Raw genomic sequence first — 12,062 nt, 5'->3', positions numbered from 1 at the left:
TCAGCAGGAGACGTACACAATCTAAAAGGTTATGTGTATGTATGTATTAATTTCAGGAAGAAATTCATTCAACAAAGGAAGAAAAATTCTCCTCTATCCATAAACCAGTCACTGTTGGAACCCATCAGTTGTTAACTGTTGGAACAACCCACATCTCCAAATTAACTGATGACCAGCTCATAAAGGAATTTCTTAGTGGTTCATACTGCTTCCATGGGGTGAGAAGAATAGACTGGCTAAATGTGCATGTTTGTTTTGCATTAATCAGTTCCTAAGAGAGTCTGAAGTTCTTCATTTAACTATGATATGTTGTATTTCTCATAGCAACGGAGGTATCTTTCCTTTCTGTAATTTGCCAATCACCAGAAAGTGACCTTGATGTTTCTCTTTAGCCAAGTTCAAGAGCTTATTTGATGTTTTTGCTGTCTCCCCTCTGGAACTCTACTCTGTCAAGCATATGATATTTGTATCCTTCTAAGTAAAGGATTATCGTCTTTGAAAGATGAGCCTATTTTTTTGGCACAAGAAATTACATGAAAGAGGAAGAGAGCCAGTATTTAGTCATTATAATTGACCCCTTCTCTCTCTCAGCCTCAAATATTTCTGAACTGATTTTAGCTTTGTCTTGCATATCAATTCTGGTCAAAATGCAAAGCTAAAAGCTGAATTTGAAGTGTTCCATATCCTTAAATACTGCAAGAAAGCATATGTAACACTAGCTACATATTGGCCACAGCACCCTTGGTATCATGTGAACCTTTTAAGGATATCACAGGGTTATCAGGCAATATTTACACTGTTACGTATGTAAAAACCTATACACGATTCACATGATATAAACCCAGAGATTTCAGATAGAAAAATTGTAGCAAGTCAGGATGGTTTTGACACTTTGGATCCCTGAGTTCTCTGCAACAGAAAAATTGCTCTATTATTTCTCCATAGTCAAAAAATGAGTGAAAGCTAAGAGCTGACATTTTCCATGGGGTGCCTTGTTCTAACACAGTTGGGAACCACTGTTGTAGACTGAAACATGTTGGGTTTTGGAAGGGAAGACAGAATTTATAAGAAAAATTACTTTCTCTTTCCTGCCTTAGTAACAGGAAATACTGTAATGGGAACAGGGATTGGAAAAGAGGGTAAAATGACTTATTAGAAAAATTAGGATGGTTGAAAGGAATGTGGATTATGTGGCTGCTGCTGCCTCTAAAATGGGGGGAGAGGGGAATGGTTTTAAATAGATGGATTTGTGACAAAGAAACACACTGCCTTATTCAGCTATAAATAGATGAATTGTAACTTGTGCTCAGGAGCAGTTAGCCAATAAAATGGGGTAAGGCACAAAATACTTCTAAATGTTCTCAGCATTATAACCATGCTGTTCTGAATCAACAGTAGTGCTAAATGAGCATCAGGAAAAAATGTATTTCTTTTTCTAGGGTGTTGGTTGGTGGAAGTATGAATTCTGCTATGGCAAATATGTGCATCAGTATCATGAGGTATGTTTAAAGTATTTTCAGTGTTCTACCACTAGGTGGCTACCAGGTGCTTTTAATGTATGACAGGCTACTACAATTGATCCTGTAACTCAGGGCAGTAAGAAGGGCTGGTTGTATTTTATCCAGTTAGAACCCCTGACTTATGGGAGAAATTAACATAATTTCAATCTATGCAGTGAAATGCAGACACTAGTGTTATATCAGAGTTGGTAAAAATTTTAATATAGTTTTCAGGCATGCTCTTCGGGTTATCAAGACATATAATCTATTGAAAGTAAGTTTGCTATCCAGAAAAAGCTTTCCATTAGCATATGAATGCCCTCAGTTATTTTCCTGAATGCAGTAAAAATGTATTGTAATTAACAGCTAAGATAGAAAATCTAATTTTTTTTTATTTTTTTTTTAAAGAATGTGACCTAATCCTTATCATGTTTGTGATATGGTCACCCTTATGTTCTAGCGTCTCAAACCAATCTTCTGGAACAAGTCATGGCCCTTTGAAGGTTAAGGTGACTACCCTGAACCTTCTCTAACATCTCTAAATTAAAATGTTGAGCACTCTGAAAACCTACTTCCCCTTGTTATTGGGGAAGGATGAAGAAAGACCTGGAATGTAAGCCCTTTTCTCTGCTTTGGAAAAAAACTTCTTTACCACCAAGAAATAACAGAGAAGTCACTGTGTCTCATGCCCTCAACAGCAAAATCATTTCAACTTCATGATGCAAGATAATAAATATGGGTTGTCCTTATTGTAGGATAAAGAAAGTGGCAAAACATCTGTGGTTGTTGGCACCTGGAATAAGGAAGAACATATTGAATGGTCCAGGAAGAATCCAGCTAGAACCCATCATATCAAAGAAGATGGTAGTCAGACAGTTAGGTAAGGTTAATAGTTATTTTTGTTCCTTTTGGTTGAATATTAGATAACATGTTGAGAACATGAGTTTATTTCCCTGCAGCACTTCTAAATTGCTCTTTAAAGTAACCATTTGACTCAGAAACTATTCTAAGTCTACCAGCATAACATTTTACTTTCCATTCTAAAATTCAGAATGTTGCATTTAAAAATCAAAAACTAGAATCCTTCTCCATGCCATTTGAAATACTTGATTAAAAATGAAGCATATGAACTTTTAACTACTTGTCTGAAATTAGTTTTCTTCAGTATTACATTTATCTTGAATACCATTTTCAAAAGTGTGTGCGCACCTTAGGTGCTCAAGTCTCACTGAAAATAAGTGGGGCCTAGTCGGAACGAACAAAGAAAATATTTCATTTATTTTCAGTGAGATTTAAGTACCCAAGGAAAATAGATGCTTATTGGAAATTTTACAACTCTGACTAATGTTCATGCCTGAAAGTTTTACATTGAGGTTGTTTTCTTTGATGCATAGTGTCTTGGTTTCTTGAAAAAACTTCCTTGGAATGAACTGCCTGGTTTTTATTTATGTAACAGTTAAATTCACTGCATCTGGTTACATTATTTGAGTGCTGAAATTGGCCTCATACTTACTACTGCAGAGGAAGGGACATAGAGGGAAATTATCTAACAGGGGTGATCTAGTAGTAGAAATAACAAGCCTTCAAAATATTTTGTAGAGGATTTTTCAAGTCACAAAAGCAGCTGTAATTGAATATTTGTTATCCCTCGGGCCTTAGAGAAAATGAAATATCCTTAAGCATTGGCGCAGGTGGTAGGCAACTGAAATATAGCTTGTCAGATTTTTTTTCTCTTCCTTTTTTCCTTTTTAGTGCATGTTATGTTTATGTTTTGGAGTTGAAAAATGCTGTCTTACACGTACTGAAAGCAAGCTGTGAATTTTAAATTGTTAATATCTGATTTTTCAAATTCATGTCTAATTCCAAATTTTCTGGCAGAATGGTCTCTCATTTCTATGGAAATGGAGATGTTTGTGACTTAACTGACAAGCCAAGGCAGGTGACTGTGAAATTGAAGTAAGTTATGTACTTAAATAATTTTGTCTATATTCTGTCTTTTCATTAATAGGGAATACTATAAAATTTAGAAGCTAATAACTGAATTCTGTCAAACACAGTAAAAGCTGTGCTATCTGGCACTTTACTAACTGGCATGCTCTGTTAACTTGCTGATCGACACAGCAAAAGCGAAACTGCAAGTCCCACCATGGCACTTCCGGTTTCTCCAAGTTCCACAGCAAAGCAGCCTGCACGGGGCGCCCCTCTTTGTCCCCTGGCACTGACACACTGGACGTGGCAGGAGGGGTGGCAGCCCAAACAGGTGGCAGCCCAAACAGACGCCTCTCAGATAATCAGCAATTTTGATTAACTGGCACTCCCCATTCCCCCTGGATGCTGGATAACACAGCTTTTGCTGTATATAAAAAAAACTGTAAACATCAAGGAAGTTTATCCTTTGCTTTTGCGCTTCTTTACTTTATAATGAAATATGTAGTTTTATAGTTCTTACAGCATGTACTAAAAGCCTTTCTTTCTTTAGGTGTAAAGAATCAGATTCCCCCCATGCTGTAACTGTGTATATGCTGGAACCTCAATCCTGTCAGTATATCCTTGGGGTATGTAAACTTGAATTTACTCAGATCAGAATGGAAATAAAGCACATCCAACTGTTTGTCTTGGGCTCTAATCTGTAGTGGCCAGAGATATAAAACTGAACTGGAAAGTTTAGTTTGACAAAATGGGGAGGTTTTCATGCACATGCCGATACTGCTATCACTACTGCCTGAAATCTTGCAAAATGTGATCTCTTTATTTTCTATCCTGGTTTTGCAGGATCAATGATGCTGTAAGCTACCAAAGAAAAATGCAAAAACCCAGAATTTAAGATGATAAGCAGTAAACTGGATTTTCAACATTGTTTTCCAAGTGTATTTTAAGGAGATGTGTGTATGCAATGCTTGAACTCTTAAACTGCTCTTATTTGAGCACATTCTAGGTAGCCCTCAAAGGTATTCAGAAGCAATTCTCAAATAGTTCGCTTTCCAAATGATTTAGAACTCTCAGACTTGGAGGCTTTTTCATTTGTGATGTGAAGCTTTCAAGATATTTAAACCTATATAATTTTCCTTCAAGCTTCTGAATAAAATCTGGACCTCTTGGGTCAGGCCTCTGAAGAACAAAATTGAATTTCTTTTTCAAATAGATTCAGAGCTGTTTGATAGATATCTTTGATTCCCCTCTGAGTTGTCTGGCTCAGAACTGTTCTGAAAATGTCAGTTTAGCACCATCACCTCTTCCTATTCTGGTGCACTGAGAGCAATCTTTGGTATAAGGCGAAAGTAACCTAAAATGAAATGTTTCAAAGGTTGTAATGAAAGGTTTTAAATGATAGAATGTTAACAGTATAAAGTACAAGAATTAGTGCTGTATCATAGAAGTTAGTTTTGATTACAGGAGCTTAGTCACCTAGAATTCTTTAAAGTAATCTGGTCCTCTGAGCAATCATAACAAATATCATTGCACAGACTAGTTCTTGATCTTCCTCCATTTTCCATCCTGTGAGCTCTGTCTGCCACCTCTCTGTCCCCCTTTATTTCTGGGACTTCCTGCAACTTCCTCTAGTCTTTGCCCTTCTTGAAGTTCTGCCTCCGATTCTCACCTTCCTCTTATGGTAGTGGCCTCCACTTTCCCCCATATCAGGGGCCTGTGTGGTGCCATACTGGGATTCCATCTATTCTCCTGCCACCATCATTATCTGTCTGAAAGAAAAGTCATTCAGGGTATTAATGTATTCAACTTCTTTGGGAAGGTGGCCAGAGATATGGTGAGTATTAGCTGGAAGGCAATAATTGTTTGACTTGGTTGCATGAGGGCTTGAATATGAAGCCATGAACAACGCATGCCCCTGGAGGCTGGGGGGGCAGGCATGGTGACCACCTGCAGGCAGTAGTGGCAGTGAGCAGGGAGCTCCCGCATGCGGGAGGAGGGATGGGGCATGAATACCAGCCAGCAGTCGGCGATGGCCCACAGATGCTGCCGGAAGAGGGCAAGCAGCAACCTCCTGCAGGCACCACCGGCAGTGTCAGCAGCACTTCTTTCAGGGGGTGCACCACCAATCTCGTGCACCCGCATGCACTCCCTACATGTCACCAACGTATGTAGCTGTGCTAAAGCAATGGCAGAGGTGCCAGTGATACTAGAACTAGGGGACAGGCAAGGAAATTTTCAGAAGGCAGGTTTAAAACTAACAAAAATGGGTTTTTTTCACATGGCGTGCAGCTGAATTGTAGAACTCATTGCTACAAGTAGAGACCAGCAACTTAACCGGGTTCAAAAGGGAACTGGACAAATTCAAGCCTCATAGGCCACTCTATCGTTAGGTATTAAACATGATAGTTATGGGAGCAAGTTCCAAATTAGGACTTCCTAGGCCTCTAAAAGCTGGGAGCTATAAGGTGTTATCTTTTATTGAGCCAGTTGTATAGTTAGGATAAAATTAGACAAACTTTTGAATGAAATACATTCAAAAGCTGATGATGAATGCCCTGCATTCAAAAGTTTGTCTAACTATTCCAGCTACATAGTTGATCCTATAAATGAGATCGCCCTAAGAAGTCCTTGCTTCTCACGTAATTTCTGGACCATCACAGCTACAGCATCACTCTTATGCTATTGGCAGCTATAAGGAAAGAGGAGCAGGGGATGTATCAGCCTGGATAGGCCCTGCATAAATACTTTTTTCCTTATCATCCACATTTTGCCAGCATGACCCAGGGAATACTGGGACAGATAGACTTGTGGTCTTGTCCTAGTATGGCATGGGTGATTGGTGCTACCTTAGTCTGGGGCCAGTAAATGCTAGCAGCTTCCCGGAGGCAGCAAGCAGCAGGGACGAGTACAATGTTAAACTTCTAACGGGCACTCAAGGTTCTTTGGGTAAATCAAATATCTTTCATTAGACCAACTAAAATAGTTGGAAAAACTCTTCTTTGCAAGCTTTTGGATACAAACACAGTTTTTCAGGCAGAGAAAGCATTGTATATAAAGAACTATTTACATTAACCAAGTAACAGTCTTGCCGCTCCCCTTCCAAGGGCCTGGGGACTAGCCTTGTTGCTGTCCTGCCACACCAGGTCACATCTGCTTCCTGGACATGCTGGGTGCTTGCAGACTTAAAACAAAAAAAGTGCTTTACTTTAAATTCAACATGTTCCTGTGTCAAGCCTCGCACGTGCCCAGAAGAGGCAGTGCATTACTTCAGTCTGGCTTGCCCAATGTCTGTAAAAGTTGGGCACTTTAGTGGGACTTTTTTGGCGCTTTTATCTAATAGCTGATTGAATCAGCTTTAAAAGTGCCAAAAAGCCCCGCTGAAATGCCAAATCTTTACAGAGGCTGCAAAGCCAGGTTGAAGTGCTACTTCTTCCGGTAAAGCATTTTTGGGGTTTTTTTAAACATCTGCAAGCAACCTCTGTGTTTCCAGGAGGACTTACTCTGTCACATGGTTGGCTGTGACTCTAAAACAATTCTTTATTTCTATATTCTGCCTTCCAAAAACAAGGTGTTCTCCATTTCAGGTGACATGGTATGTGAAAAAAATACAGTAGGTAATACAGGCAGTCCTCAGACTTACAACACAATTGGTTCCTGAAAACCACATCTTAAGTCGAAATGTTGTAACTCGGAACCAATTTTCTCATAAGAAACAATGTTATAAATGGGGGATTGGTCCCTGAACAAAGGCCTGATACCCTGTTTTCACCAAAAATACCCCAAAATGTTGTACTCGATCAATTATAGATGAGTAATATAGCTATATTAATGTATTTATATTGTAAATAGCAATCATATTGATTTGGAAGGACTTCTTTGAGGTGACTTTGCTGGACTTTTTGAAGGGCTCTTGGCTGGAGTCTTCTCAGGAGTCTTGACTGCACATTTTTCTTGAGTCTTGTCTGTTTTCTTAAAGTAAGTGTCCAAGCAGGTTTGGACAGATGTTCTCCAGGGAGATGAGCGACACAGCGAACTTGTTCGCTGACGTGGCATCACATTGGATCAAGCATTGTAAGTCGAAACTGACGTCATAAAGTTGAAACGGTGTCAATTTATAAACGTTGTAAGTGCAAAATGTTGTAACTCAGAACGTTTTAAGTCAAGGACTGCCTGTACTGAACTTTTTCAGAACCTTTTGACCTTAATATAAGCCTACCTTGGACAGGTATTGTGGTAGAGATACCCACACTAGCTTGCATACCAGAAGCAATACAGGAACATACGTTCAGTCCACATAGCCTAATTTGCACTTGAGAAACAGGACATATTAGAATGGGGCTACACTGTGTTTATTCAGCTATATTGCTTTTGGTACTTAAACTAGGTCAGGTATCTGTTCACAGTACTAGATTGCAATGTGTAGACACCTTCATTCTAGCTATACAGAATGTGTACCTGTTCAGAAAAAACACAGAATTAATGTTTGCTATTACCAGATCTTGTCTTACCAAGCCACAACTCTGCGTGTACGGAACCCTCTGGACCCATTCCACTAATGGTGACCACAAACAAGTTTAACTACAAAAAAAAATTCCCCTGTGGCTTCCACACTACAAGTTCTTCAGGCTGAAGTACATAAGGAATCTGTGTTAAATACAAAATTGCCTTCTTTCCTCGCCTCCCCTACTTTTTTCCCCACTCCTTTCTCTGCTTTACCTTTTTGTTTTCCTAATTTCTACCTGTTTACATTCACATTGACATCTTGTCAACACTTTTAGCTTCTCTTGATCCTTGGAGTCTCAGAACAGGAGAGACTTCCTATGCCTGAAGAAGGGTGACTGCGCCCGAAAGCTTGCCAAGAATTCTTTTCCAACTACTGTTGGTTCGATAAATGATATCACATCTACTCAAAGAACTTTGCCTACCACTTGCTCAACAAATATTTATTCTCTTATGCACCCTATTTGTGGTCCGTAACATTTTGTTTTGTTTTGTTCAGGTCGAGTCACCAGTGATCTGTAAAATTTTGGATACAGCAGATGAATATGGACTCCTGTCAGTGCCCAGCTAAAGGGATAGTGTTGTTTAAGAAGAACCAAGTTCACAGAAAGCCATAACTACTGGAACCACGGTATTTCCCATATTCAAGTTGTTTCTGTAGGATGCTAAAAAGAGAGGTCCCCAGCCAGTCAACTTCACCAGCACAAAACAAGAAGAGGAACTCATGAACCACTTTGTGTATATCTGTGTATATAAGAGGTTATTGATAAACTTTTAAAGATTAAATTTTGTCTTGAACCTTTCATTTTAACTGTACAGAAAATCCTGCAAACATATAGGCCATGTTTAAGTATAAGCAGCTTCAATAAACACTCAAATGAACAAGATCCAACTCCAAGTAGGGAGTTCAACTGCTGGCCTTGAAAAGGAAAAGAGATTGAAAACCAAAGCAACTTGCCTCATTTCTTTCAACAGCCTCAAGTAAATGACATTATTTTTATCTTGTTATAGGACAAATGTAATCCAACACCTATATTTCCTCAGATTTAAAAAAAAACAACAACAAATAACTCTGACCATCATTTGCATTCAAGCCATCTTTACCTGTATCCCTCCCCCTTTCCTCACCCCAAACAAACCTGGTCATATAAAAGTGCAACTGTAGAAAAATATACATGTTAGAATAGTTTTAGGTGTTTCACGTTCAAATAGTTGCTAATTATAACATGAAATAATAAGATAAGTAGTTAATCATGTTGGTTTGAAGTCAAGCAGAACGCCGGGTAGAAGCACATCTTTATAGACTGAATCAAGGTACACCTCTACCTGGCCTTTTGCATGATGTAAGATCAATTAACACAAGTGTACTAAATCTAGGCAGTCTTACCAAAGGTCTTAATAATTTGTTAAAAATTAGAAGGAAAATGACCTTTTGTTTATATTCTTTAATAAGAGGTAAGTAGGTAGTGATTATTCTCAAAACTCCATGTGCATATCTGAATGAGAGTAACACGGTCCATACCTTAGCTCTCAACTGGTAGCCCTGAAGCCTTTGTAGTCAAGAGCTTTGCTATAGATTTGTTAAGGCTGTAAAGAACTCTCAACTATTGTATTTTAGTTTCTTCCATACATAAGATGAAAACTGACTTACCTTCATTGCTGGGAATCCTGGGAAAAGTGAACATTTCAGTGGAAAGCTTAATGAATAAGTAGCCATAAAAGTAGAAATGTACCCTGGACAGCAATCCATACTAAAGGAAGGCAGACAACAGAAATACATATATTTTGTTTGGGGTGGAGAGAGGGGGAGGGTCACGTGTACCCAAGGTTCCCTCTAAAGTGCACAAGTACGCTGCCTCACAAGTAAAAGTCTGGCCGTGCACAAACTTTTATAGACCACGCACCTGCCGGGATAGGAGCTAGGCTGCGGTGTGCGACATTTACAGAAGATAAGCTCCTCCCCGAGGTGAGGCAGAGGTGGGGGTGGGAGCCTGGGGTGGGCTCCACCCACTCCAGGGAACTGCTCTGCTCCCCCGCTTTGCCTCTGGAAGTGAGGAGGCTGGGGAGTGGAGCACTTCCCCGGAGCCGGCAGAGCTTGTGCCAGCCCCCAGCCTCAGCCTCCATCCCTGCCTTGCCTCACCTCAGGGAGGAGCCGCTGCCTGCAACGAGTGCCTGCCCCAGAGCTGCCACTCCGCCGGCTCTGGAGAACTGCTCTGTGGGCTCCACCAGCTCTAGGGAAGTGCTCCACTCCCCAGCCCTGACGCCACGTGACTCCTCACTCCCCAAGGGGAAGCGGGGCAGTGGAGCAGTGTCCCAGACCTGGCAGAACCCACACGAAGCCCCGGCCCCTGCTGCCTACCCCGGGTGAGGAGTGAGGAGCTTACCTTCAGTAGGTGTCCCGCACCGCACCGAAGCGGCGTACTCATGGACCACTACTCCTTGGAGGTAACATTGCGCGTACCCCTGGTTGACAATCACTGGTCTAATGCATAAACTATCTCACCCAGGAAAAATCAAGACACGTACCCTTAGGGGTACTTAAAAAGGTCATAACAGGTACGCAACTGCTGTGGCCAATAATGTGGCCGATAAATGCTGCATGCGTGCGCACAGCCTCAGCACAGCATGCAGGCGACGAGGAGCACGGCCCAGCTATTTAGAGACAAGCCGGGTCTGGCTAATAAGTTTGTACTGAGGGAAGAGGTGTGGGGGCTGCAAAACGAGGGCCCAGCAGTGGGGGAGGGAGTGTGGCTAGGGCAGGGGCTACCCAGCTGGGGTAGGGCGCAGGACTGAGCCACGTGCAGGGAACAGGGGGGGCTCCCACTGCTGTTTACACTGAGGGAGGGCATGGGAGGCGTGTGCCCCCAGATCTGCATACAGGGCAAGGCAGGCTGCCGCTGTGGGCTGGGGCTGAGGCAGTGCTGGGCTCTTCCCAGCAAGGGGCTGGACGGGGCTGTGCTCAGGGTGGGTGGTGGCGAGGTTGGGGGAGGCTATGGTGAGTTCTGGAGTGGCTGCAGCCCCTCCTGTAGCCCCCCTCCCAGCACCACCACTGCCTGCCCCGAGCACAGCCCAGTCCAGACCCCGCCGGAAACAGCCTGGTGCAACCCCAGCCCCATCTCACACAGATCCAGGACCACACCCTCCCATGCCCTCTTGGGGGTGCGCATAGCAGCAGTAGCCAGCTCCCATGCAGCTGTCCTGTGCCCCACCCTGGCTGGGCAGCCCCTGCTCCAGCCCTAGCCCCACTCCCCCACCACTGGGGCAGCCCACCCTTTCCCCGCATGCAGATCCAGGGGCACATGTCCCCCATGCCCTCCTGGGGTGTGCACAGTGGCAGGAGCTGCCCCCCATGCCTACCAATTCCGGGCCCCCCGGAAGCAAAAGCTGGGGTTTTAAACTTGGTACCCTTTTTGTCTCCCACCCTTTTTGTCCCTCTTCCTACCCCCTGCCATAGCCCAGCTCCCATGGGGGGAGTGGGCCTCTAATTTTGTATTTGCCCAGGGCTCCAATACACCTTAATCTGCCTCTGCTTGCGGCTCCATCCCACACTCTGCCCTGGCTGTGCAGCACCTGCCTCTGCCCCAGTTCTTCTCCCTCCCTCACCGCAGGGGCCTTGATCTGCCCTCCTGCCCACCACCCCTTAAAGACAAGAAAAAAATATAAAGGGATACATGAGCTGAAACTCTGAGACAGAAGGGGTACACTTGTTAAAAAAGGTTGAAAACCCCTGCATTAAACTAAAAAAATTTCCCACTTTGGGAAGCATTAATTTTAACGTATGATTGTTGGTTTACTATGCCAATTTAATTCCTCTGGGATTTAAATTAAGACCATGGGAAACAGTACAACTTTTAAGTAGCCACCCCTGCTGCTAGTCTCCTACGCTCAAACCTAATTTGGCTAAAACTCTATAAAGTACTTTCAAATGTAACTCAAAATCAGTCTATTGAGATGAGAGACTATACATTCTTTCCAGGTGGACTTACTAAAGTACAGTGATTGGATACAATTTGTAGACTTGTAAAGCTGTTCTATAAAGACCATCCTATTTATTTTAGGCAATAGGAGGAGGAGATAAAAAGTTTCCTCATCCAGTGTTCTTAGAAGTGTACCTACCTCATCTTAAAATTTAGC

General features: G+C 42.2%; 1 protein-coding gene across 1 annotated transcript in view; it reads left to right on the top strand.

Moving 5' to 3' along the window:
• The window catches only part of ERLEC1 (endoplasmic reticulum lectin 1), a 25,903-nt gene extending 17,189 nt beyond the window's left edge, over positions 1-8,714 (top strand). Inside the window, exons 9-14 of the mRNA XM_014518982.1 lie at positions 57-218; positions 1,440-1,499; positions 2,255-2,379; positions 3,378-3,455; positions 3,979-4,054; positions 8,428-8,714. Of these exons, the coding sequence (XP_014374468.1) occupies positions 57-218; positions 1,440-1,499; positions 2,255-2,379; positions 3,378-3,455; positions 3,979-4,054; positions 8,428-8,499 (573 nt within the window). The 3' untranslated portion in view covers positions 8,500-8,714. The remainder of the gene's footprint in view (positions 1-56; positions 219-1,439; positions 1,500-2,254; positions 2,380-3,377; positions 3,456-3,978; positions 4,055-8,427) is intronic.
• The last annotated feature ends 3,348 nt before the right edge of the window (positions 8,715-12,062 follow it).

Source organism: Alligator sinensis, unplaced genomic scaffold (assembly GCF_000455745.1).
Source record: "Alligator sinensis unplaced genomic scaffold, ASM45574v1 scaffold432_1, whole genome shotgun sequence".
In the NCBI taxonomy this organism is placed as follows: domain Eukaryota; kingdom Metazoa; phylum Chordata; order Crocodylia; family Alligatoridae; genus Alligator; species Alligator sinensis.
The sequence above is the reverse complement of the archived record's forward strand: the minus strand, read 5'-3'. Positions and strand labels throughout refer to the sequence as shown.